At 50.0% G+C, this 27,624-nt stretch overlaps 2 protein-coding genes across 8 annotated transcripts in view; one reads left to right on the top strand and one right to left on the bottom strand.

Moving 5' to 3' along the window:
* The first annotated feature begins 1,410 nt into the window (after positions 1–1,410).
* NLRC3 (NLR family CARD domain containing 3) lies at positions 1,411–22,290 on the top strand. Its single transcript, XM_079944319.1, has 18 exons — positions 1,411–1,463; positions 2,579–2,780; positions 2,886–4,635; positions 5,657–5,743; positions 9,038–9,121; positions 9,573–9,656; positions 11,036–11,119; positions 12,463–12,546; positions 13,139–13,222; positions 13,826–13,909; positions 14,439–14,522; positions 15,152–15,235; positions 15,728–15,811; positions 18,104–18,187; positions 18,609–18,692; positions 19,336–19,419; positions 19,809–19,892; positions 20,210–22,290. The coding sequence occupies exons 2-18, from the start codon at positions 2,603–2,605 to the stop codon at positions 20,298–20,300; spliced, it is 3,198 nt and encodes a 1,065-aa protein (XP_079800445.1). The 5' UTR covers positions 1,411–1,463; positions 2,579–2,602; the 3' UTR covers positions 20,301–22,290.
* The window catches only part of CLUAP1 (clusterin associated protein 1), a 46,448-nt gene continuing 41,107 nt past the window's right edge, over positions 22,284–27,624 (bottom strand). For all 7 annotated transcript variants that reach the window (XM_079944320.1, XM_079944322.1, XM_079944326.1 and 4 more), the window contains one exon: positions 22,284–26,609. In XM_079944320.1, the coding sequence (XP_079800446.1) occupies positions 26,463–26,609 (147 nt within the window). In that variant the 3' untranslated portion in view covers positions 22,284–26,462. The remainder of the gene's footprint in view (positions 26,610–27,624) is intronic.

The raw sequence follows: 27,624 nt of genomic DNA, 5'->3' as shown, positions 1-27,624 counted from the left end.
AGCTGGATGAATGATTGGAAGTAAATCATGCGATTATATCAATATTGCTAAAAAGTTATTTGCTCATTTAACAGACATGCCTAAAACTTTTATAAAATGTGTCAACATACCTTAAGAGGCAGGTAGATTATACAGCACAAGTACTGCTGTCAGTGAAGCCTTGGTTTCTATTCCAACACAACTGCTTCCCACTCGCGTATCCTTGAGAAAGTCATTTAAACTCTCTGAGCCTCAGTGTCCTCATCTATAAAATGCGAGAAGGAATGGTAATGAGAGTTGTTACAAGGCGTAAATGAAATGATGTAAGTACAGTGCTTAACAGAATGTCTGAAACACAGTAAGCCTTCAACAAGGATTATATAATGTTACTTGAATGGCAATAAGAAAGGAGGAATTGAAGGAATCTTTTCCAAGAGGAGAAGAGAACTAATTATATACCGGTCACAAACATCAGGTCTAATGGTTTGGGCTAGAACCACTCCTGGGAGAGTCAGGAGTAAGAAAACGATGCCTGTTACAACCACTGTCCTTCAACATTGCTGGGGGCAGCGGTGGGGCTGGACCATGCAGAGAAATTGTTCAAAATAAGAGATGAAATTATTTGCATTGCAGTAATTCAAAAGCCTGAAGAGAGTTAACTGAAGAATGAGAACTACTGTGACTACTTAACATGTTGGTGGGATACAAGATAAAATACACAAAAATTGCCTTCTTTGACACCAACAAAATTCATAATAACAACAAGAACTATTTAAAAATACTTAGACACAAAGAAGAAATTGGCAAGATCTAGATAAGGAAAAATATAGTTTTAGCAAAGGATCTAAAGAAAAACCTCAATAATGCCTCCATTAATCTGTGCACATTAATATGACTTAAACCAACACCCCATCCAGTTTTTTCCCCCTTGGTTTTGACATTCAGAAAAATAAAATAAAACAGCCAGAAGGGTCCTGAAAAAGTGTAAGGAGCATGGCCTCACCCCGGCCTATTTCTGAAGTTCCCAGAATAGTTTAGTCAGCTCGGTTGGGCACCACCTACCTCAAATTCATTGCACTAACTCTTCAATATCACCGTGAACTGAATGGTTAGAAAATGCTATTTTACTTGTTGCCAAGCTTCTTTTAGCATTTTCCACGTAGAAAGGTTCATCTCAAGTTAAAATGCCTGGGAAGCCCAATTCAAATCCAAGGTCAGCGAGTGTGTTGGATCCTGGGGGCTGTATTCAGTGGCCCCCTCGTAAATGAATCACATTGGGACCCAGAGAGCTTTAGGGCTGGAGGGTGCGGGTCGATCTGTTTCGATGAGCTGCTGCCATCTGAAGCAGCAGGCATGACCTCTGCCCAGCCCCACGTCCTGTTTTCTCCTAGACCCGTGGACAAAGGATGGCTGACCCCCGCCCCCTGAGTTCCTGGGGCCCTGCTGGAGGGGTTGCCTAGGGCTGGACATCCTGCCTGCTGCAGGTGAGGAGCGGCTGGGGGCGGGCTCAGGGTCCTCAAGTGTCCACCTTAGCTGACGGAGGGACACATGGGGGCGGCCAGCCTTGGCAACAGGATCCACTCCAGTCCCCAGGGAGGGAAAGGAACGTGAGCAGGTGGGGCTCTGCCTCTCAGCGCCTTGGCATCACTGTTCCCAGCAGAAAACAGTGCTGCCTGAGGGTCAGGAGCCTCTGCGCTTCCCAGAGGCCCCAGGAACACAAAAGAAAAGTAGCTGAGTAGCTGAACCAGCTCTCTCTTCCCTTTTGGCTCCTCCTTTCTTTTTTTTCTTCTTAAGTTAATAGACGTTAGTTTTTAGAGCAGTTTTAGGTTCACAGAAAAATCAAGTGGGAAATATAGAGATTTCCCTCTACCCCCAGCACACCTACACGCACCCTTCCCCAACCAGAGGGGCACATTGGTTACAATCGGTTGACTTACACTGACACGTCACTATCACCCAGAGTCCAGAGCTGACATTAGTGTCACTCGTGGTGCCATACATTCTATGGGTTTGAACAAATGTACAATGACATGAATCTACCACTGCAGTATCATACAGAGTAGTTTCAGTGCCCTAAAAATCCTCTGTGCTCTGCCAGTTCATCCTCCCTCCTCGCCCCAAACCCCAGACGAACACTGATCCTTTTACTGTCTCCATAGCTTTGCCTTTTCCAGGAGGCCATAGGATTGGAATCATACCACACGCAGCTTTTCCAGATTGGTCTCTTTCATCCTTCCCCTCTCATGAGTGGAACTGTTCACAATCTCATCCCCATTTCCAGGTTACAAATGAGGATACCACGGCACAGAGCACTCAGGTGGCCTGTCCAGTGTTGCAGAGCCAGTAAGTGACAGAGCTCAGATTCGAGCCCAGGGCCCCTGCACCTGAGCAATGCTCCTGGCAGCAGGGACTACTGTCACCATCCAGCAACAAACAGTCCTTCCAACCCTGTCCCAGAGGCCAGATCAAGAGCCACCCGTAGTTCAGGGCAGGAGAAAGGGTGGGTCCCCATCCACCCATCCCTTGAGGCTTGTTTAACCTGTCCCCAGGCCACTGATGGGGAGACAGAAGAAAGCAGATTCAGGTCCTCTCTCCACAGCTCCTGGCAGCAATCCCAGACTCCATGAGGAAGCAAGAGGTGCACACGGGCAGGGAGGCTGGCCAGGGCCACGGTGCTGGCTCCCCAGCCGAGCAGGTGAAAGCCCTAGTGGACCTGCTGGCTGGGAAGGGCAGTCAGGGCTCCCAGATCCTGCAGCCCCCTGACAGGACACCAGAGTCCCTGCTGAGGCCCCATGGCAATGGTAAGCAGACAGATAGGGATCCCTGGGCCCTCTTCCCCTCACCCACCGGAGGGAGGGCCCTCTTCCTCCACCCTCCCCCATCCCTCCCCTCTGGCTTCTGTCCAGATTTGAGGATACAGAGGCACCGAGAGGCCCTTCTGAACAGGATGGGAGGCAGCCCTGAGCTGGGAAGCCCCTCCTCCAGGTTGACCAGCCTCCTGCTGGTGGAGGACCTGATGGACCTGCAGCTGAGGGAACACGACTTCACGCAGGTGGAGGCCACACGTGGGGGCTGGTGCTCCGACAGGACCATCGCCCTGGACAGGCTTTTCCTGCCTCTGTCGCGGGTGTCCATCCCGCCCCGCATCTCCATCACCATTGGGGTGGCTGGCGTGGGCAAGACCACCCTGGTGAGGAACTTTGTCTACCTCTGGGCCCGGGGGCAGATGGGCAAGGACTTCTCGCTGGTGCTGCCTTTGACCTTCCGGGATCTCAACACCCATGAGAAGCTGTCTGCAGACAGACTTGTCCGCTCTGTCTTCCCATACGCGGGGGAGACTGGCCTGGCGTCAGCAGCCCTAACCAAAGTCCTCCTCGTCCTGGACGGCCTGGATGAGTGTAAGATGCCCCTGGACTTCTCCAACACTGTGGCCTGCAGAGACCCCAAGAAGGAGATCCAAGTGGACCATCTGATCACCAACATCATCCGGGGCAACCTCTTCCCAGGTGTTTCTGTCTGGGTCACCTCCCGCCCCAGCGCGGCTGGCCAGATCCCGGGAGGCCTGGTGGACCGGATGACCGAGATCCGGGGCTTCAACGAGGAGGAGATCAAGATGTGTCTGGGGCAGATGTTCCCTGAGGACCAGGTCCTCTCGGGTTGGGTCCTGAGCCAGATGCAGGCTGACAGGCCCCTGTATCTGATGTGCGCCGTCCCAGCCTTCTGCCAGCTGGTGGGGTCGGTGCTGGGCCACCTGCACCGCAACAGGCCAGGGCTCCAGGATGCAGAGCCGTGGCCTCCAAGGACCCTGTGTGAACTCTACTCATGGTACTTCAGAATGGCCCTCAGCAGGGAGGGGCAGGAGAAGGGCAAGGTGAGCCCCCGCATTGAGCAGCTGGCCCACGGCTGCCGCAAGATGGTGGGGACAGTGGGCCGGCTGGCCTTCCACGGGCTGGTCAGGAAGAAGTACGTGTTCTACGAGCCAGACCTCAAGGTGTTCGGCGTGGACCTTGCTCTGCTGCAGACCGCCCCATGCAGCTGCTTCCTGCAGCGGGAGGAGACCCTGGCCTCCTCAGCAGCCTACTACTTCACCCACCTGTCCCTGCAGGAGTTTGTGGCAGCTGCCTACTACTACAGTGCATCCAAGAGGGCCATCTTCGATCTCTTCACCGAGGGTGGCATGTCCTGGCCCCAGCTTGGCTTCCTCACGCACTTCAGGAGTGCGGCCCAGAGGGCCATGCAGGCCGAGGATGGGCGGCTCGACGTCTTCCTGCGCTTCCTCTCAGGCCTCTTGTCTCCGAGGGTCAACGCGCTGCTGGCCGGCTCCCTGCTGACCCAGGGCGAGCACCAGGGCTACCGGGCCCAGGTGGCCGAGCTCCTGAAGGGCTGCCTGCGCCCCAACACGGTGGTCTGCGCCCGGGCCATCAACATCCTGCACTGCCTGCGCGAGTTGCAGCACACGGAGCTGGCCCACAGCGTGGAAGAGGCCATGGCAAGCGGGGGCCTGGCCGGGCTGACCAGCCCCCAACACCGCGCTGCCCTGGCCTACCTCCTGCAGGTGTCCGATGTCTGCACCCAGGAGGCCAACCTGCCCCTGTACCTCAGCCAGGGGGTCCTCCAGAGCCTGCTGCCCCAGCTGCTCTACTGCCGGAGTCTGAGGTGGGCGCCAGGGTGGGGCTGTGTGGGGCGTGTGGGCAGAGGAGAGAGCGGGGACCTGGAGGGCTCCTCCCCTCCACCACGCCCCTCTGTGTCCATGTCCTAGGGCTGCTGTAACAAAGGACCACAGCCTGGGTAACTTAAAATGACATGTTATTTTCTCCCAGTTCTGGAGGCTAGAGTCTAAGATCAAGGTGTCAGCAGGGCTGTGTTCCCTCTGAAACCTGTAGGGGAGGATCCTTGGGTCATTCTTGGCCTCTCCAGCCTTCAGTGTTTGCTGGCAATACTTGGCTTGTAGACGCATCACCACAGTCTCTGCCCTCCGAGGTCACACGGCCACCTTCTCCGTGTCTGTCTTCATGTAGAGCTCTCCTCTCTTGTGAGGACACCAGTCACACTGTGTTACAGGCCACCCCACCCCATCTTAACTCATTACCCTGCAATGACCCTATTTCCAAATAAGGTCACATTCTTGAGGCACTGGGGGGTTATGACACCAACATATCTTATAGGGGTATACAATTCAACCTACAACACCCTGTAAACCATCCCAATGCTGACAGGCCATACCCATTCACTCCACTCTCAGCCCATCACCCTCTGTCCATTCTCTGGACCCTGGTGGGGGGAAGGGAAGGCTTAGGACAAGGGTCATTCAGGACCTCAGAGTAGCTTCTACATCCTCAGAAGGAGGAGAGCTAGCAACTGGTGTCCTGCACACGGATACAGACTGTGGGGCTGCTGGGAAGACATCCCTGTGGGTAGGAAGCCCAGGGTTTACACCACTGAGCCTCCCAAGTCACTCTTGTAGGAAAACTCTGAGCATGTGGGTGTGCTGGCACGGATCTCTGAACCTCACAGTGGGGGCTGCACTGGGATGGAGAGGAGGGGGAGGGAAAGGATCTCAGCCTGGGTGTCTGTGTAGCGCCCCCTCCGCTGCCTAATGCCAGCCCTCTGCCAGGGGCCTCATCCCACCTGCCCATGGGCAGTGAGACTGTTCATTATTGCTGTTCCTCCTGACCAGGCTGGACACCAACCAGTTCCAGGACCCCATGATGGAACTGCTGGGCAGTGTGCTGAGTGGGAAGGACTGTCGCATTCAGAGGATCAGGTAACGCCGACCCAGGAGACCCTGCCCAGGCTGCCTACCTGTCTAGGTGTCCGGGGCTCTTTTCACATCCTCCTCTCTGCTCAAATGGCCAGGGGTGCTTTCAAAGTGAAGTGTCATTGAGGCGTGTGGCTCAGGATGCAGGCTGCTTGTTTCTGCTCATTCCAGAAAGTTCCAGAGGCTCAGGTACCTCATCTGTAAGAAGAGGGAAAGGATACGGTATGGGTCAGATACTATCGTGGATACAGAACCATTTCTCCAGATGCTGTCTGTGCAGACATACCGCCAAGTCTGATTTACTCTAAATGCCTCACAAAGTTTGCCCTCAAATGGTATTTTGAGCACAGGATTGCATCTTTAAATAATACACAAATTTTTATATTAAGATCAATTAAAACAATTTTAAATTTAAACATTGCATCTTTAATGACATAATTAGATGAGAGTTTATATGCTGATTGCAGAACTGATCTATGTGCTAATGAAATCACTCCTACATTGGGTTGGCCAAAAAATTCGTTTGTGTTTTTCTACATCATCTTATGAGAACCCGAACAAACTTTTTGGCCAACCCAATAACATCCAAGTGTGAGTTAACACCCTGATTTGTAGTTGAATCGATGTGATGACCTGAGGGTGGCTTTATGAGAACTAGGGAGGTGAGTTTAGAGAACAGGACCCAGAGAGTAATTTTTCATCCTCACACAAGCCTCCAGCTTTTGAAATAATCTTTTTCTGAGGAGACAAGAATATAGAATGAGTCCAGAGCAAAAGTAAGTCTTTGAGGATAGTGGTTAGAGCAGTGGTGATCTCCATGTGACCTTGAACAGACACCTCTGTGCCTAAGAAGGGTAAACGGTATGGGTTCAGGGGTCCCCATGACCACTCTCAGGTTCAGTGAACTCACAGAACTCAGAAAACCAATTATACCCACAATTACGGTTCATTACACTGAAAGGATACACATTAAAATCTGCAAAGGGAACAGCCCTTGGGGCAGGGTCCCAGAGACCAGGCCAAGCTTCCAGCCGCTCTCTCCCAGCGGAGCTGAACAGAGAGCGCTTCCTACTCCCAGAGACCATGTGTGACAACACACACAGAGCATTCCAACCAGGGAAGCTCACCCAAGCCTTGGTGTCCAGGGTTATTACTGGGGGTTGGTCGTGAAGACACACCTGCCCACCGCATGCTGACCTTAGTCTCCAGCCCCTCCAGAGGTCAAGCTGACACTGCATGACCATAAATCCCATTGTGAGATAGACTATCCATCAAGGCCCAAGGCCCCCAGGTAAACAGAGACATTCCTACCAGGCAGGACATTCCAAGGGCTTAGAGGTCACCTCTCAGGAGCAGGGGCCAAGGTTAATCCTTTACTGCACACTGCCTCTTAGGGTTGCCACGAGGCTACATGAGTTCATTCACGGAAAGTGCTCAGGACAGGACAGCCACAGAGGAAGCACCGTGTAAGAGCCAGCTGTTAACTAGCAGGATCCTCTTGTTAGCCAGAAATTTAAATGCAATCTCTTTGAAAGAAGCAAAATAATGACAATTTCTCATTATGAATATAGTTTCCTTCATGAGAACCTTCAGCAAAATAGCCAACTTTCAGTGTTTTGCTTAAAGGAATCTAGATAGTACTCAGAGATTTTTCTGAACAAAGCCAAAAACTCCTTCTCTGGCCACACTCTCTCCTTCACCTCCCTATAGTTGGTCCTCAGTGCCACAACCCTGTTTGAAACATCCAAGGTATCCTTCATGAAATATTGTTTATAAAATGTTACAAAAGTCCTGGGGGTAGGGGATGGGGACAGAGGCTCTCTAGAAGCTGAGAACAGTTATATAGAAGGTGGTGGTCTGGATGAACAGTCTTCAAACTTTTTTTAAGTGATAGAACGCTTTTTAAAAGTGGCATATGAGGGACTTCCCTGGTGGCACAGTGGTTAAGAATCCTCCTGCCAATGCAGGGGACACGGGTTCAAGCCCTGGTCTAGGAAGATCTCACATGCCGCGGAGAAGCTAAGTCCAGGCACCACAACTACCGGGCCTGCCCTCTAGAGCCCACAAGCCACAACTACTGAGCCCACGTGCCACAACTACTGAAGCCTGCATGCCTAGAGCCCCTGCTCCACAATGAGAAGCCACTGCAATGAGAAACCCGTGCACTGCAACGAAGAGTAGCCCCCACTCGCTTCAACTAGAGAAAGCCCATGCGCAGCAACGAAGACCCAACGCCGTCAAATATAAATAAATAAATAAATAAGTGGCATATGAGGCAGAATCCCAATTAGACAGGCAAACAAAAGGGGGGCTGCTGGGATTCAAAGAAGTGGGAGGCAGAGCCTAGGCACTTGGTTTCCCCTCAGCCTCCTGAAGCTTTTCTGAAGAAACTTAGGGTCCGTTGAAACATAGCTTGAAAAGCACTGGGGATTCCAACTGCATCCCATGGGGCTGTCTCACATTTTAAAATGCCTAAGAAACTGTAAAGAACCTCAACAGATATCATTTCTGAAACTGGGTGTATGAGGAACATTAAGTGGATCCCCATTGTGTTCCTGGAATGCCTTTTTTTGGCCACACCACGTGTCTTGTGGGATCTTAGTTCCTTGACCAGGGATCAAACCCATGCCCTTGTCAATGAAAGCACAGAGTCTTAACCACTGGACCACTGGGGAATTCCCTGGAATGCCCTTTCAAGGCAGATACAGACGTACATTTTGTTACTTCAAAGTTAATTTTATAATAACTCTACCATTTTCCTTTCTTGGATTAGAGAAAGGGCTGGGGGTCAGGGGTGTGCTGAAACCGACTTCAGCCACAAGTTCATGAGAGCTGATTGTTACATTTTCGGAATTTTTACAAGCTGAGAGTGCTTGAAATTGGCCATGATGGGAGTATTTACACCATGGAAATTAGCCAACCCAACAAATCATGATTTTTGTATTTTGTTTCTTCCTGACAGCTGGTTTTCCAGCACACCCCTGGCTGGGAATCCCATGGTAGTCTTCAGTAATTGCCCGTACCCTCTGCTGCGCTGTTGGGGTAGAAGGTGTTGTGCTGGATTCTGGTCATACTTCCCACTGGGACCCTCTGCTGGTGTGAGGGTCTGTCCACCCACTCTGGCCCTACCTTGCCCATCTCAGAGGCTTTCCTGGGCCTGACTTACCTGATCTCCACCTGAGTCCAGGCCCTGATGATGTTATGGTGGCTGACGGGTTTGGATCCCAGGCCTCGCGTTGCAGGATAGGCGGCAAGATTTACAGACCTTCATTAACCACTCCTCTCCCTCTCTTTGGGCAGCTTGGCTGAGAACCAGATCAGTAACAAAGGGGCGAAAGCTCTGGCCAGATCCCTCCTCGTCAACAGAAGTTTGACCACTCTGGAGTAAGTAGGACCCTTCACCCCTGGGACAGGGAGAGAGTGTTGAGCCATCTTGTGAAGTCCCCTAGACCACACTCTTCCCAGGATGGGTTGGAAGGACAGCTGAGCAAGCAAAGTCTTGACTCCTGCTCAGCTGCTGGGACTCACCCAGTGAAGCGCCAGAATTTTGGCCTTGAATCTGGTGTTATCATCTCCTCTTCACACTTGGCCCAAGCCCACTAGTCCATCAGATCCTGCTTTCTTCTCCCCATCACATGGGGCCATCTTGGGGAACTCCTTCCTCGATTGCCTAAATAAGGATCTCTGCCCCAGTTCTACAGAACGTGAAATCCTAAACCCTGATGCATTCTTTTCGAGGAGCATGGATTTAAAGGTCCATGTAACTTCTGTTCCTCCTTCCCTCCCTGGGAATTGGCTAAAAGAGAATGGTTCTTCCTCTCTCTTCCTCTGCCAGCCTCCGCAGTAACTCCATTGGACCTCAAGGGGCCAAGGCACTGGCAGATGCTCTGAAGATCAACCGCACTCTGGCCTCTCTGTGGTACGTGTCACCCGCTCCCTGTCTCTCTGCCCCCAGGAGGTGGCCCAGAGAACCCTCTCATCAGGTGCCACCCATGGAGTGGGAGGTAATTCAAAACGGCGACCATGAGATAGTGGCTCCCACCCAGTGGATGCCAGGGGATCTTGTATCCTAAGCAAGTTTCTAAGTTCAGCTCTTCCCTAGTCATTATGCCTGTGCTTATGGCCTGAACAGGGGATGGAGGAGAAGAGGGGTGGAGGTATATGGAGGTTTGAAGGACAAAATAATCTACGAGGGAAAGCTCTTGTCCTACATTGAGTAGGAAATCCCCAAGGCCATGGTATCAGAATGATCCCCTGCGGTGTTTTCCAAGACACTGAAATCCCATCTTCCAGATGGTTCCTATGGTGTGGTGTGGTTTGCTGGGCTCCTTTTAGGGGTCAGCGGTTGTATCCATCCTTAGCGGAGTGTGTCCTGTCATTTTGTTTTGTCTTGTTCATTTATATATTTATTTTTATTGAAGTGAAATTCACATAAAATTCATCATTTTAAAGTGTACAATTCAATGGCATTTAGTATATTCACAGTTGTGCAACCAACACCTCTATCTAGTTCCAAAATATTTGCATCACCCTAAAGGGAGACACTATACCCATTAGCAATCACTTCCCATTCTCCCTTCCCCTCAGCCCCTGGCAACCACCAATCTGCTTTCTGTATGTTTACCTATTCTGGATATTTCATATACATGGAATCAAAAAATAAGACTTTTTGTGTCTTTCTTCTTTCACTTAGTATAATATTTTCAAGGTTCATCCACGTTGTAGCATGCGCCAGTATTTCATTCCATTTCATGGCTGAATAATATTCCATTACATGAACAGACCACAATTTGTTTATCCATTCATCAGCTGATGGACACTTGGGTTGTTTCCACCTTGTGGCTATTGTGCTGTACACATCTCTGTACAAGTATTTGAGGACTTTTTTTCAATCCTTTTGGGTAGATATACGTAGGAGTGGAATTTGCTGGGTCACACGGTAACCCTATATTTAACCTTTTGAGTAACTGTCAGACTGCTTTCCTCAAAGGCCATACCATTTGACATTCCCACCAGCAGCGGATGAGGGTTCCAATTTCTCCACATCCTCACCAACACCTGGGTGCTGTGGCTTTTAGCTGTAATTGGGACTATCAATGACCTTGTCATTGTGATCCACATACCATGGGCACCTTGTCCCCAGTCAGCAGGCAAGTACTTAGAGATCCAGAGGAAAACCTAAGGCCAAAGCAGCAGTGGGAAGGGCCAGTTGTTTTCCCACTTCCTGGGTAGTGGGGGTGAGGGCATGCCAGGCACCGTCCTATGTTCCATCAGTGATGCACCTCTTTGCTTCCACAGCCTCCAGAGCAACAGGATCAGGGATGACGGTGCCAGGTCCATGGCTGAGGCCTTGGCTGCCAACCGGACCCTCTCCGTGCTGCAGTGAGTGGGCATGCTGGCTGGCAGAGAACGTTTTCTCTTCTCTCTTCTCCTCCAAGGGCCTGTCTGTTTTCTGCATGGAGGGATGGATGGGACAAAGCCCTGAGGCTTTCTGATCCATCTGGATGGCCCCTGGAAAATCTGATGTCCACTGCTTTTCCAGAGAACAGGTGTGGGGGAAATAATTAAAAACAAAGCCTCCTGCCAACCCAGAAAATCCTCTCCACAAATGTAGAAAAGTATGAAACAGCTTAATTACTTGAATAAGCATTCAGCTAGCCTGCAATGAGCATCAAAGGCAATCCACCAATGGGATGGCAAAGACAGAAAAGAATCTCACCCTTTCCTACAGTCGAGCAGATACAACCCATTACATAAGTGTCTTCAAGAAAAACCACAACTTGCCCTCAAATAAGAGGACTGGACAGAACCATTTGTCACACTTACCTTATACTAAATTTGCCTGTTATTTGGGGGAAGCCATCTGTGTTTGCTAACTGCATTTATCACAAGGAAAAGAAAACTTCTCACATCTTTATGACCAGCAGGTACTTACAGCTTGGAGCAGGTGCTCTCTTACTTGATGTGCACAGTTCAAAGAGATGGCTCCAAGGCCCTTACAAAAGATATTCCGAGGCTATAAACTTGCCAAGAGGTTTACTTCTAGCTCTTAAAAAGATTTACACACTCTCAAAGGGACAGGGAAAGGATTTACAACCCCAAATTTGCTCAAGGAAATACTCTAAGGGAGGGGAGGGGAGGGGTTTTTTCCCTTTGTAACCAGGGAAAATTCCATTTTGTTTATAGAGTGTATTTAGCTTCACACAGAAGAGGTCCTGCCCTGCCTGTCCTTCTAGGATGAGCACAGGGGTTCTCCTGTAACATCTCCCTCCTCCACATTTAGTATAAAAGGAAGAAGCTTTTGAAGGCGAGGCGCCTAAGGGAGGGTCTGCCCTTGGGAGGACTGTAGGGTTGCAGGGCAGGCTGCTGGCTGGTCTGGTTGGAGGCAGACTGCTGAGTGTTGAGAAGGCTGGTCAGGTGAGGGGCCAGTGGGACTTCTACATGGAAATCTCCAGTTTGGAGGTTGCTGGATATTAACAGTGTCCGCTGGTCACTGCCTTCTGGCCCCTGAAGGGAAGGCCCAACGGTTCTTGCCTCAACTCTTCACATCAGTCTATTAGCAACACTTTGGCAACAATCCACAGGCCTTTCCTGGAGACCCCTCCCCCCATGCTGTGGTAAACAGAGAGGCACTTGAGTAGTCTCTGACCTCTCACCTTGAACCAGACTGTCCTTAGCCTGGGAATGGCTGTGACCAGCTTTGTTGAAGGACCCCTCTCCTACAGCCTGCAGAAGAACAGCATCGGGCCAGCGGGAACCCAGCAGATGGCAGATGCCCTGAAGCAGAACAGGAGTCTGAAGGAGCTCATGTGAGAAATGCAGAAGGGCCAAACTGGTATCCTCCATGCCTGGCACAATGCTCAGCCCATCACAAATATTTGTGAACAAGGGGTTGGATGGATGGGTGGATGGATGGATGAGTGGGCAGATGAGTGGGTGGGTGAGTGCATGGATGGATGAATGGATGAGTGAGTGAGTGGGTGAGTGGATGGATGAATGAATGTGTGGGCACAAGATAGCTGGCTTTGGACTCCAAAGCCCTGGACCAGGAGAATGGAGATCCAGATTCCCAGGAATGAGTGAGCCCCAACTGTCTCAGACTCACATTTACTGCCTTCCCAGCTGGTAGAAGAAAATACCATCCCAGCCACCTTCACATAAAGTTATCACAAATACCCCTCACTAAAGAGTTGGCCCTGCCAACCCTGTCAAGGAGTCAAGAAAGACTTTGCTACCTTGATCTCTTACGGAGGCTACCCACCAACCAGCCTCAGGCAGAAGAAACTGTGCCCTGGGCACCCTTGAGACAACAGAGACAGCCCTTCCCTGGAGGGCTTCCTGGACTCTGATCCCCCAGCTTCGCCCTACCAGGCTGCTCCACCCATGTCCCATCTCTTGCAGGTTCTCCAGTAACAGCATTGGCGATGGAGGTGCCAAGGCCCTGGCGGAGACCCTGAAGGTGAACCAGGGCCTGAAGAGCCTGGAGTGAGTCTCCAGGGGTGGCTGTGGGCAGAGGGTGACTCCCCACCTGGGTTCCCCATCCAGCAGGTGGGTGGGTCCTGGAGGAGGGCTGTCAGTCAGGACCAGTTCCTTGTCAGAACCCAATCAACCACCAACCCTGGGCATACTGTGATCTTAAGTGTCTCCCTCCAGCCCACCCCAGTGGACAGTCAGGGTCGGCGCTGGTTCTGGAATTTTCAGTGACAAGCACTGAGTGTACTTTAGAAGCTGGCACAGGTGGCTGCAGAGGGGGCTGGCTCCAAGGGCCTTGGTGGGGATTGGGGAGTCCAGTGCTATCCCCATAATGGGGACACTCAGCTGCACCACTTTCTCTGGGGGCTGCAGACACATGTCCCCCCCCCCCCCAGAAGCCTTGTGGAGCCACTCAAATCAAGGCACTGGTTGTGCTAGACCCACCTGCCCTGACCTAGCAGGAGCTGGAATGCGGGGAACGGGATGAGAAGGGCCGTGGGGGCAGCACAGGGTTCCCCCAACTCCCTGCTGAACTCAGTGCCTGCAGCCCCAGGCTGGACTCCCTCCGCATCCTGAGACAGCCACGTCAAAGTGCGCCCTGTCCTCTGTCTGCAGCCTGCAAAGCAATTCCATCAGTGACCTGGGAGTGGCAGCGCTGATGGAAGCCCTCTGTACCAACCAGATGCTCCTCAGCCTCAAGTAAGTCCCTGCCTCCCTCTCCATCTGAGGGCGTCCCTTTGGCCAGGGTGTCTGAAGGGACTTTGGGGCGTGGAAGGAAAGGCTGGTGCTGAGAAGCCCACACCCACACCGCCAGGGGCCTGTGATGGGGAAGATCTATGGTTGGGCAGCTTGGTTCTGGAGCCTGGCAGCCTGCGCTCCCCCTGTTCACTGGGGAGGCAGGGGCAGCTCTGGCCCTCAGCTGGCCGTATCTGCAGCTCCCTTCCTACGGGCAAGCCTGCAGGCCCCCAAGCATGCTGGCTTTCCCCTCCCTTCACACCTCTGAGGTCCTGTCATCTTATCCTCTTCCTCCTGGACTGTCTGTCCTACTGCTGACAGTCCTGGGGGGGTGTGGGGACATCTGGCTGGTGAGCAGTCGGAGGGGGACTTCCTAGAGCAGGCTCTTCCCACCTTGGCCCAGGTTCCACCTGGGGCTCTCAACTTCTCACAGCCTGAGCACGTGGCAGGCCTCCCCTGTCAGTCAGCAGTTCACGGTCCTCTCTTTCCTCAGCCTGCGAGAAAACTCCATCAGCCCGGAGGGAGCCCAGGATCTGGCTCGCGCTCTCCGCACCAACAGCACCCTGAAGAGCCTGGAGTACGTGAGGGGGGCAGGCTGTGCTTCCTAAGGCTCTTTATGCCACCTAGGGCCTCACTCACCCAGAGCTGGGAGTCGATGGCAGACCCCTGGCGCCCCCGCCATTGTGCGAGAAGGACCTGGTTGGTGGAGGGACTGGGAGACCTGCTGCCCGGTGGCAACCCTGACACAAGTCCCCTGCTCTATGTCGTAAATTACAGGAGGATGAAGTGAGTGGCAACACTCTCCCTGCCCTGACCCCCCGACCCCCACTCCCTGGCAACAATATATGAGCAAGTGGGAGGGGCTCCCAGAACAGGGATCAGGAATGAGTGAGTCCCCAGGCGGCTCTGGCCACCTCCTGGCAGGTGACCTGTCGTGGAAGCTCACTGAACAGAGCCTGCCCCCTGCCCCCCACCCCCCATGGGCTTGCCAGGATGCAGTTCAATGGTCCAGGACACATGCTGGACACAGCACCTGGTACATTCAAGTACCCCAAGAGCGTGAGCCAGGCAATCCCAGGAGACATGATGAAGTCCTGGGGTGGGGGGGTTGGGGACAACACAGCAGAGGTCTGGCTCCCCCAGTGAGCAAGAACGGGGGCTGCACTGCCAGCTCCCACTCACTTGCCCCTGTTCCCCTCCTCCCAGCCTGACAGCCAACCTGCTCCACGACCAGGGCGCCCAGGCCATCGCAGTGGCAGTGAGAGAAAACTGTGCCCTCACATCCCTTCAGTGAGTCTTCGACGCACCCTCCCTGCCCTGTCCATTTGTCCGCTCACAGAACTGCAGGACCACTCAAACCAGGGGAGGCAGAAGGCCAAGTTCGGCTTAGGGCCCCAGCCCCACCCCCGCCAGCAACATGGCCTCAGGGCCTTTAGGCTGTGCCCTGCCCCCTGCTCTGCTGCCTGGGGCCGTTCACCGGAGAGAGGCCAATGGTGGGAGGTGTGTGCCCACGCTGTGCTTCTGTCACATGCTTCATGCAGGGCCACCTGGAGTCTATTTGAGCCTGTCCCTGTGCCCTCCACTAACCAGAGTGCACGTAGGCCCCTTGGGACTAGCCTGAGGGGGGCTGCAGGCATTCTGCCCACCTTGGTCAGGACCTCGTCCTTCAGGGACCCCATTCCCTGTGGTCACTCTCCCAGGAGAAGCCCCTTCTTTCTGGAGCCCCTAGGACCTCCTGGGCTCTGCCATGGGCCACGCAGTCATGTGTGTGTGTCTGCCCAGCCTGCAGTGGAACTTTATCCAGGCCGGCGCCGCCAAGGCCCTGGGACAAGCACTACAGCTCAACACGAGCCTCACCAGCCTTGAGTAAGTGGGGCCTCCGCAGGGGGGGAGAGGGGGCAGGGAAATCTGCAACCTCGGTGCCCACCAGGTGCAGGGCTCACACCCTCAGCACACAGCCTCCTCTGCTCTAAGGCTAGCGGGCAGGTTTCCATCTCATCTGCTATTTAAAAAAAAGCAGCTTTGTTGAGGGCTTCCCTGGTGGTGCAGTGGTTGAGAGTCCGCCTGCCGATGCAGGGGACATGGGTTTGTGCCCCGGTCTGGAAGGATCCCACATGCCGCGGAGCGGCTGGGCCCGTGAGCCATGGCCGCTGAGCCTGCGTGTCTGGAGCCTGTGCTCCACAGCGGGAGGGGCCGCAACAGTGAGAGGCCCGCAAACTGCAAAAAAACCCAAAAAACAACAGCTTTGTTGAGATATAATACACCCATTTAAGGTGTACATGTCGCTGGTTTCTAGTATATTCACAGAGTTGTGCAATATCACTGCAATCAATTTTAGGACCTTTCAATCCCCCCAAAAGAAACTTCATACTCATTAGCAGTCACTCCCCATTCCCCTGCCCCCAACCAAGTCCCCCAGTTCCCTAATCTACTGTCTCTATGGATTTACCTGTTTTGGACATTTCATGTAAATGAAGTCTTTCGTGACTCACGTCTTTCATTTAGTATGTTTTCAAGGTTCATCTGCATTGCAGCATGTATCAGTACTTCATTCCTTTTTATGAGTAAATAATATTCCACTGCATGGATAGACATGTTTATCCACTCACCCACTGATGGACACTTGGGTTGTTTCCACTTTTTGGCTATTATGAATAATGCTGCCGTGAGCATTCATACAGAAGTTTCCGTGTGGACACATGCTTTTAATTCTCTCGTGTGTACACCTGGGAGCAGAACTGCTGGGTCAGATGGTCACTCCGTGTTTAACCTTTGAGCCTCATCTGCTTTTCATGCCGAATACTTCTCCCTCAACTTCCAAGATATTCCTTGTCTGGCTGGTCCTTCCGTTTGACTCTAAATACGGTACTCCTCAAGGTTCTGTCCTGTGTCATCTTCCCTTGAATGATGTCTCTTTCTAGAAGCTCCTCCTAACCCAGGGCTCCAATTCCCTTCAAAGTCCTGGTGGCCCCCACATCTACAGCTCAGACCTCTCTCCTGAGCTCCAGACCCACGTGTCCACTGCCCACTCCACTTCCCACTGACTTATCTCCCCCACAAGTCTGCTTCTTGGCTCCTCACCTTGTGAGGGGATCCAGCAACCAACTGTGCAAGCTAGAAACATTGCCTTCTCACTTCCCACCTGCACCCCATCTCCAAATCCTGTCAATTCTTGCCCCAATGTTCCACCCACCCACCCTCTACCCTCACGGCCGCTGTCCAGGCCGCCAGCAGCACTCACCTGCATCACTGTCACAGCCTCCACATCCGTCCATCTTCATACTGCTGGCCAAAGATCTTTCCCAAACGTAAATCTGTTCCCATCCTAGACAAGATGTTTAAATGGCTGCCTGGTGCCTGCAGAGTGAAGTCCAACCCTTAGCGTGGCTTCCAAGGCCCCTAAAGATCTGCTTCTTTTGCACCCCCTCAGCCTCATTACACACTCCAACAACTCAACTCGATTTCTTTGGTTTCCTTAGATGTGCCAAGCCCTCCCCCATCTCTCACCTGCAGGTTTGGTTTAGACCTATTTCTGCTGGGCAGCCTCTGTGACCACACTGGGGAAGGAGACTCCACAGGGCCCTTCTAGCACCCTGCAGTTGGTAACTCTCATCTGTCTCCCCACCTGAGTTCCAAGAAGCTGGAACTGGGCTTGCTGGCACCCAATATACTCAAATGTCTGTTAAAATTATCACTGCAAATTGCTCCCTCAAACATACCAACGTCCACTTGAACTAAACTCTTAAACATTTATTGCTCCAGGGCCTGCCACTTTCCTCCAATGTGGAAGGAAAGGGGGGAAAAAAGATGTAAAACACTGACCAGCAAGAATGGCCCGAGGATTGAACGCTTTGATTTTCTGGATGGCTTTGCAAAGCACACCAAGCTCTCATTGACAGTATGTCCACGTGTCCCTTTTCTGGTTTGGCTCTGACGGTCCAGACTCATGCAGACCCCAGACCCCTGAGCACATGCATTAGGTGGCCACGGGGCTGCAGTGGCCACACAGGAGGTACAGTGATCCCCAGGGTGACCCTGGGAAGATGGTCTGCTATGGTGTGTGTGGTCTGATTTAAATCTAGAAGGTCCATGCTCAGCATGTCCTGCCACAGCGTTGGCCTCTGTTCCGTGCACCCAGAGTTCAGGCTCTATGTTCAGTTTACAGGAAAACGCCATCGGGGATGAAGGCGCTTCTGCAGTGGCCAGTGCGCTAAAGGCGAACACAGCCCTCACTGCTCTCTAGTAAGTCCTGATATGCACAGCAGCCCAGGAAGCTGGCCCTTAACCATCCTTTCACATTAACTGTCATTTTTGTTTCCTAGTCAAGGAAGGTGGGTTTGATTTTCCTAATATTAGCAACTGGGTCACCGGACATCTAGAAAGAACTAGGGGTGCAGGGAGTATTACCCCCCAAACTCTCCGGGAGACCACCTCTACTTCCTATATCCATAGCATCCAGATCTCTGTCTAGCATCAGTGCAGACAGGAGATGCAGCGTTCTTTGGACAGACCAGGGCCAACAACTTTCAGTGCTATTTCACCACTTTCAGCCCTAAGTCAAGAGGTAGTGGAAATGAAGGGCGAGTATGGATGCAGTTGGACCCGGGTGGGTGTGAGGGCCAGAGAGGCTGCCTGTCTGTGTTGACTGCATCTCCTTTTACAGTCTCCAGGTGGCCTCCATTGCTGCCCCTGGGGCCCAGGCACTCGGGGAGGCCCTGGCTGTGAACAGAACCTTGGAGATTCTTGAGTAAGTATTCCAGCCTCTGGCTACAGCCTCTTGCCCAAAGAAACCAAGATGTTGACTCAAAATGAACAGATATGGAAGGGGGAAATGTACACGGAAACTCCCAAATCATTTAAATATCCTCACGTAGATTGGGCAGGCCCCAGCTTCCCCAACCCCATGTCACCCCTTTTCCTGGGAGTCACTTGTTGGTCCTCTCCTTGGCCTTGCCCAGGCTAAACATGTCCCCAGGCCTGGGGTGGCCAGTGGCCACTGACCCGGTCTGTGAGAAGATCAAACCTGGGGCCCCAACCTCTGTGGGGCTCTCAGGATGTCTGGGTCATCCCTGCTCCTGCAGTTCTGTGGCTCCGAGCACATGGGCCCCTCTGGATGGAGGGTTGCTGCTCTGGTCTGGGCCCAGTTCTTTCTTTGGAATGAAAACGGAGGATAAGAGTTCCAACAAACCACCAGGTTGGGTTGGCCTCACCCCTCCCTGCATCCTGCTCCCCAGAGCCAATTTCTGTTCTGTGCCCAGGAGTGAGGAAGGAGCAACCTTACTGTACCGCCACCCGCCCGTGGTTCCTAAGTAACTCATGCTCACCTGAAGAGGTACCGTGTTCACCTCTCAGCTGTCACTGTGCCTTAGGGTTCCCATCTTTCCCAACAGCTTAAGAGGAAATGCCATTGGGGTGGCCGGAGCCAAAGCCCTGGCGAATGCTCTGAGGGTCAACTCAAGTCTCCGAAGACTCAAGTGAGTGGTTGTATAGACCTACCTGCGCCTTAAAACAGCAGACTTCTCTTCTGGAACCTCTCCCGTGGCATAAGACACACTTGATTTCCTCTGTAGCTGCTTCCTTCCGAGTACAAATAGCTGACACTATTCTGATTACTATAGTCCATATTGTGGATGGGTTTGTTCACTTCTGCATTTTTGGTCTTATGTCCTCCACGGCACCTGGACGAGACAACTGGCGGCCTGCAGACACAGGTCTCAGGGTTAAATGCCACTTCGCTGTTGCTATGGCGCCTGTGGATAAATCAGTCTCAGACTTGTCCCAAGATAGTGCAGTGCTGCTTCCTGGGGAGTGTTCTTCTGTCCTGAATGGCTCACTGTGGTGTCTCCATCTTTTCTCTGCCTAGTCTCCAAGAGAATTCCTTGGGAATGGACGGGGCGATATGTGTTGCCACTGCACTGTCTGGAAACCATGGGCTACGGCACATCAAGTGAGTGGGGCTCGGCAGCATCTGCCCGTTCCTGCCATCCTTGCTCACCCTTAGAACTGCTCCCAGGGCAGACCCTACCTTCCGCCTGAGTCTCGGAGCCAGCTGACTCCCAGGCCCCTTAGCAGCTCTGCAAGGGAACTCAGTATAAGAAGGAGCCATGCTGAGCCTTGTCCACAGGAGGAATCCTGGAAGCACAAAGGTTTCACACTGGGTTCTGCATTTTATGTAGTGACCATCTGTGCTTTACTAATGAGAATCTTCAGGCCTCCAGCCCTTCAGTCAGTTTCTCAAGCCCTGTCCTAATCCTTCTCTTCTAGTCTCCAGGGAAATCACATTGGAGAATCTGGTGCCAGGATGATCTCAGAGGCTATCAAGACAAATGCCTCCTCATGCACTGTTGAAATGTGAGCAAAACAAGTTCTTGGTGGACCAGGCAGAAGAACAGCAGAGACACAGCTGGAAGCTTTCCAACAAAAAGACCACTTTCCAAGGTGCCTTCCTGTGTTCTGGGAATGATGCTGACCTGCAGGAGAGCTGGTCTTCTACTAGGAGGCAGGAGTGGTGCTGCCAAAGGAGGACACAAGCACCTCTCCTGGTCCAGGGTCAGTCCGGGCAGGGGAGTGATGAACACTGTGCTACAGCACAAGGAAAGGAGGGTCTTCCTCCAAGGGGATCAGGGACAGGCCTCAGAACTCAGCAAGTAAGAAGCCAGTTGGAGCCATTTATATCCTGAGGTCTTCATGTGCCCCTACTTTTTCTTATCATTACTGCCCTTTTCCACTGACCTGGCTAAAATCATCCCCCTCACTCTGAAATGAGTTGCCATCTTCAAGCCCATGAAGAGTATCAATTTGGCATCCGTGACAGAGGGGACCTCTCTTTCTTTTCTCAAGACGAAAAACAGGATTTAGGAGTATGATCCTTAGAGTCATACGGAAAAATTATGAAAAAATTTTAAAGAGAAATGAAGCCTTCAATTATAGGATTCTGGAGACAGACAAAAAAAGTTCTCCAAGGTTTTTGCCATCTTTTATCCATTACAAAATCTCTGATTTTGTCTGCTATATGTCATTTGGAATCTGGCATAGTGGTTATCAATGGTACATTAAATGTCAATGCCATAATATATATTTGGCTTCCCAAAGCACTACTGTGGCTACAGCTTCCCTGTAAGGGCAAGAAAGGCGAGTTTCCATGTGGCATAAATTCCCTCAGACATCTGTCCATGTTGAAAGGAAAAATATTCCAAACGGACATCACAGCTCTCATCAACTAAATAACCAAGGAAAATGCTTATGAAAATTATAAAGTAATTATCACTTTTAAATTTGAATCGGAACTATGTTCCAAATGTTCCTTTAAAAATGAATATTTGGGGGCTTCCCTGGTGGCGCAGTGGTTGAGAGTCCACCTGCCGATGCAGGGGACAGGGGTTCGTGCCCCGGTCCAGGAAGATCCCACATGCTGTGGAGTGGCTAGGCCCATGAGCCATGGCCGCTGAGCCTGCGCGTCCAGAGCCTGTGCTCCGCAACGGGAGAGGCCACAACGGTGAGAGGCCCGTGTACTGCAAAAAACAACAACAAAAAAAAGAGTATTTGGGCAAGAATCATCATTGGATGATAAAACCATGGATGAAAGCCTATTAGGGAAGAAAATCACACAGTCTCAAAGTATCACCCCACAGAGGGGTATTTATAAAGGTTCCTTAAAAATGGAGACATTTTGGGACTTCCCTGGTGGCACAGTGGTTAAGAATCTGCCTGCCAATGCAAGGGACACAGGTTCCCCTGTGTCCCTTCCCCTGGCCGGGGAAGATCCCACATGCCACGGAGCAACTAAGCCCGTGTGCCACAACTACTGAGCCTGAGCTCTAGAGCCCGCGAGCCACAACTACTGAGCCCACATGCCACAACTACTGAAGCCCACATGCCTAGAGCCTGTGCTCCTCAACAAGAGAAGCCACTGCAATGAGAAGCCCGTGCACCGCAACAAAGAGTAGCCCCTGCTCGCCATAACTAGAGAAAGCCTGCACGCAGCAATGAAGACCCAACACAGCCAAAAATAAATAAATTCATAAAAAAGGACACATCACTGATGTATTTTATTCTTGCCAAAAATGTCTACTTGAATCTAATCATGAATGAACAGTCAGACAAAATCCAAATGGAGGGGCATTCTGGGGAAAAAAAAGGAAAAACTAGCCTGACCTCTTAAAAAACGTCAACATCATGAAAAATACAAAAGGCTGGGGACTATTTTAAACGATTGGAAGTAAAGGCCCCTCTTCTCTCCTTCAAAGTCTCTCTAGCACCCTACTGATGAGGCTTAACATCTTGCTGGCTAGCAAAGGAGAGATATTTACAACGAATAGCTCCACTATCACAGAGCAGGCCAAAAGGTGAATTTGGAGCTGAGGCAATAAATTGATAATCAGCACAATGGGATTTTGGGGGTCTTTTTTGTATTCCATTTTAGACAAACATGCCCTGTGTCTTCAGGATCAGTAATGTTTTCTTCTGCAGTGTCTAATCTGATCTTAATCTCAGCTTGCACAGTTGTCCTCTCATTTTTTTAAATCTCTAGCAGTACTGTGTGAGACTTTCCTTCCATCTTCCGTATCTCACAACCTGCTCATGCGTTCCTCTACCGTCTGAATATATGGAATATAGTTATAACTGTCTGAATGTCCCTTTCTACTAATTCTATCAACTGTCATTTTTGCGTCATTTCTTGGTCTGTTTCTTGACTTTTCTTATTATACCTGGTAATTTTTGATTTGATCCCAGACATTGAAAATTTTATCTTGTTGGGTATTGACTATTTTCATATTCCTTAAAATATTCTTGAGCTTTATTCTGGGACACAATTACCTAGAAACAGTTGGATCCTTTCAAAACTTGCTTTGAAGATTTGCTAGTCAGGATCAGCCATCCTTTAGTCTAGGGCTACTTTGACTCAACTTCTAAGGCAATGTCTCAGTGTTCTGGGTACTCTACCTGATGCCCAAGTCAAGAGAACTGTTTTGGGCCGTATCTACAATAGACACTATAGAAATCCAGGTGTAAAAGACCATGAAATCAGCCTTAGCCTTCTTACCCCAAATAGCAGCACCAACCCAAATGGTTATCTGGTGTGTATGTTTTCAATATACAACACATATTTAAGCAGAATGGCTCCTAATGCAAACTTTGCTTCATCATTACACACACAGTCACTCCCTCCCTCTCTCTCTCCCACAGACTCAACCCCTCTCATTCCACAAGCTAGTTCCCTTCAGTTAAAAAGCCATGTTCATGTTCCTCTTAAAAAAAAAAAAAAAAAAAAAGGCCCTCTGCCCCTCCAAAATGTTCTTTGATCCCACTCTTCCCTGGCTCTGCCTTCCATTTTCACTTATGACCAACCACTTTCCAAATAGTCATCAATACTCACTTCAAATCCCAACCTCTCTTCAACCCTCACCTGCTATCTTGCTTTTCCTTGTTGAGGTCACCAGAGATTTCCTAACTGTCCATTTCAGTGACTTCTCTGACTCAAGCTCACTTACAGCAAGGACCTCACATTGTTCACCTCTCCCTTCTTGGGAAATTCTCCCCTGCCCTGGATTCCATAACATTACCATCTTCCAATCCTTCCACCTTCTCATTACCACTCTTTGAAAAACTAAACATATTTCTCCTGATTATTAAAGGAAAAATACATTCACTTTAGAAAATCTAGAAAATACTTTCCCAGTCTCTCCTGGCTCCTCGTGGACTCTCCCCTTAGACACAGGCTTCCACCCTTAGCTCTCTTCTCATCCCACGTGTTCTCCCCTGAGGAATCTTATACACAAATGATTCTCAAACCTGAATCTCCAGCCCTCACCCCTTTCCTGCCTGTACATTTATCTTTTTAAAAAATTCATTTTCATCAGGACAAAATGTGTAGTAATACACAGTTTAAAAAGTCAGAGTACTAGGCTTATAATGGGCAAGAACAATCTCCTGTCCTATTCCTCCCCTTCCCGAATACCTCTCCACCCCAAAGCTAAATGTCATACATACACTAGTTCTTGTTTCATCATTTTAGAGATTATCTATTAACTTTCTATTATGGGAAATGGCACTTGTACGTATATCACCGTATGTCCCCACTTTGCTTCTCCATCCTTCCAATACAGTTACAGCATGATTCTTGGGTAAATCATTATTTAGTGTTTATTTTATGATTTTATTAGTACTGATGATCACTGCTGAGCCATTTTCTTCCTATATAATTTATTGTTCTTTCTAGAATTAAAAGTTGCATCATTTTAAACTTTCTATGTCACTACTGCTTAATTTTTCCAAACGATCTAATAGAAAAGTAAAATCTGAATACTGTTTCCTACAGACATATCGGTTATCCTGTCAGTTCCATTTTCCCCTAATGACATTACTTCTTGAGCCCTTTGTCTTCCTGCTCCAGTCGCATCCTTATAGAAAGGACTTCTGTTCTGGGTAGGAGGCAGAAGCTTTTAGTTCACTTCCAATTCAGCCAGTCCTGTGTTCTAGCACACATGAGTCCCCTGGGCCAATCTAACAGTTGTGATATTTACACAGTATGCTGCTAACCTAAAGGGACACACCTTCCTTTCAGACATTTGACACTGATGTTACAGTTTAAAATACTAGTGAGAGATCTTGTATTTCTTCTTCCTGCCCCAGATAAAAGGGAAACAGTTCTTCAGAATTCCCAATGGACATCCTCGATGGTTATCCCCACCAATAAAAACTGAGGACTTAAAAAGTTCCTTTACATTTTCTGCCAATACATGTATTTTAAAGCATTTTAAGAGGTCCTTTGATTACACAGCAAAAAAACAAAAAAAGCCGTCAGCAATGATCTAAAAGCTAGTTTTTCATTGACCTAATCATACAATCTTCTCTGGGGCCTGAGTCTGCTCTGCTGCTTGACCAAAACCAAATGACACCAAATCGTAAGGCCCCTGCACACATCTGACTCCCGGATCTGTCAGAGCAACAGAAGTACATTAATAATTAGGATCCATACTTGAAGCTCCTTTGTTGAAAGATGCTGCTCAAGTAAGGAAACATCAGACCACGCAAGACTCTGCACAAAGTCAGTTAATCAAGGGATGAGGGATGACAAGAAGCAGGTGAGACAATGACTAGCCGCTGCAGCTCTTGCCTCCACCTGTGGACGTGTTATCTGTGGTTTGGGTTGGGCTCCCATGTTAATGCCCATTAGAAGAAAGCATCACATAAGGGAAACAGAAATACAATTTTTGTTTTTTAAAATAAAAGTCAGGTCAGACTCAGGTAAACCAAAGCTATGTCATCCAAGGAGATGCAATGACTCTCTTGTGCCTTAAAAGCCACGGCATCTGAGGAGGTAATGTGGCACCCGATACACCTCTTCCCCGTTAGCTTATCGTTTCAAAGATGGCACATCTCAAATTACTGGTGAATTAACTGAATGCTGAATGTTTTTTTATAAAAAGGGGGTAATCTCTTATGTAAAATTGAGGGAAAGACAGAGAAAAAAGCAAACATAGAAATAACTGTCACATAGTCTCCTGAAATTCACATGTAATATAATAACCCATGAACTCTTCTTAAATAAGTATCTATATGTTATGGTACAAATAAATAATTATACTTTCAAATAAAACAATAATATAAAAATATGGTATTAAATAAATTTATTAAGCGAGAACTTCAGAAGTCGTCTGACTTTATAAGTGAAATCAATGAAAACTCCTCTGTGCTTTCCATATTAACAAGACAAAACCAAACTTCACCTGTCACTTCTCCTTTCACAGAAGGGAAATTCTAGTGCTATTCTATCAAATTCAATTCTGGTTTATTTTTTTAGGTCAGAAACATGAATCCGTACCAAAACTTTGTCCTTAATTTGCTCCTTCCTAAGGAGGAATGTCAGCCTTCTGAGAGAAAATGGAGTGTGTATGATCTGGAGCATCGATCTGTTGCCTGATTTTCAAGGAAAGCTAGTTTTCGTCTGAGTCAGCTGACTTTCCTTCAGACAATTTTAGTAAAATACATTTAAAGCTTGGTATCATGAGCATGCAGAAAAAAGAAAATAAAGGCTAGAATCAAAAGCTGATCTAAAATAAACATTCTAAACTGTATGCGATGAATAGTCAGACACTCCCCCACAACTCCTGAAATGAGTCCTGTGCCCAGTTCTAGCCCCAGGTCTGGACTCGAAGGTCCGGCTGACTTTTAGAGGAAAAGTATGACAAAAATAACGGGCAAGACTTACACAGCGTTGGCTGTTATTTCTCAAGGTTTTGTCCTGTGGATGTGAATCACTAAGAACACATGCATTTCCCAAGTTTTAGGAGATAGATAAGGGAAAAAAAATCATCTTTGGGGTTTGCTCCGGTTCTTAAGCTTTGGAGTGTGTAGAGTAACACACAGGAGGCTAAAGCGGAAACAGGTTTTACTTCATTAACAATGAGTCCTGCTGGCTTATCCAACAAAATGCCTATTTCCTTCTGACCCTTTAATTTCCCCTTTACCTACAAATCTGAGGGTTTTAGCCTGCCTGGGTCCCTTGGCAAGAAGGTCAGAAGTCATTGTCACTCTCATCCAGGGGCTCAGGTTTCCGGACTCTTTGACTGGGCTTAGCTGGTGAGAGAGCAATGCTCTCGTCCTCCAAATCGTCATCGTCTTCATCATCCTCCATGTCAATCTCACTGTCCTCTGAGTCTTCCTACAGGAAAAGACAGCAAATACAGCTGAGAGTCCCATCCTGCTACTGACATCATGTCAGCAGAGACCCTACCTTGCTTTTTTACTAGTTGCTCAATAACCAGCAACACCCACATGCAGGAAGAGCTTGCCAGAGTAGCAGTCAGGCTGTGGGGGCATAAGAATGGGGCCAGTGTCTATATATTGCCGGCTGAAATACATATATAAATGTGTCTTCCAACCAGTAACCCTCAAACACCAATGGGCAAGCCAAGGCTGGAGCTGCAAGGTGGCTTTCCCGCCGCCGTCTCAGGAGCACCACTGGATGTGCACGGAAGCTCACTGGAGGCCCAGAGACCCACCTGTGGACAGCAAGAAGGGCAGCGGCTTGGTGGGGGTTGCTTATTTGGGCTTTTGGATGGAAAGCCACTCAGGAAATGGGTGTAAGGAGCAAAATAAAAGACATTCTCTCTTTCATCATCTAGATGAGGGTGACCAACTCAACCAGCTTTTTCATACTTCAAGTCCTGTATCCCCAGTAAACCAGGATGGTCAGTCACTCTATATAGACCATTCCCACCTGCACACATACATGCTGCAATCTCCTTCTTCTTAAAAACACAAAATAAAAAACCCTAAAATGTAACCCCACCTTCCTCTGCAGCTACTCTGCCCTGTTCTCCTGTGGCCTCACAGCAAACCCCCAGAACGAGCTTGCACTCACGCTATCCCTGCTGGCTCCCCTCTCGCTGCCCTCTAAGCACCCACTAGCCAGGCTCTCACCCCTCCCCCCAAGTCCCCCAAGACTGAAACGTTCAATGGACTCAGATCCTATGGGTAATTCTCCGTCCTCCTGTTTGACCCATGGCTGCATCTGACACAGGACTGCTCCTCCTCCCCCGGAACCCCCTTCCTGTGCTCCAGGCCCCCTCCTCTCAGGTGCTCGCCCCACCTCACTTCCTTGTCTTCTCCATAGAGCTTGCCTGACCTGCTTCCTCGCCCTGACCTCTGCAATACAGGGTCGGCCTTGGGCCTCC

The sequence above is a fragment of the Stenella coeruleoalba genome (assembly GCF_951394435.1).
Source record: "Stenella coeruleoalba genome assembly, chromosome: 15".
NCBI lineage: Eukaryota > Metazoa > Chordata > Mammalia > Artiodactyla > Delphinidae > Stenella > Stenella coeruleoalba.
Note: the sequence above shows the minus strand (reverse complement) of the source record. Positions and strands in the feature narration are given on the sequence as shown.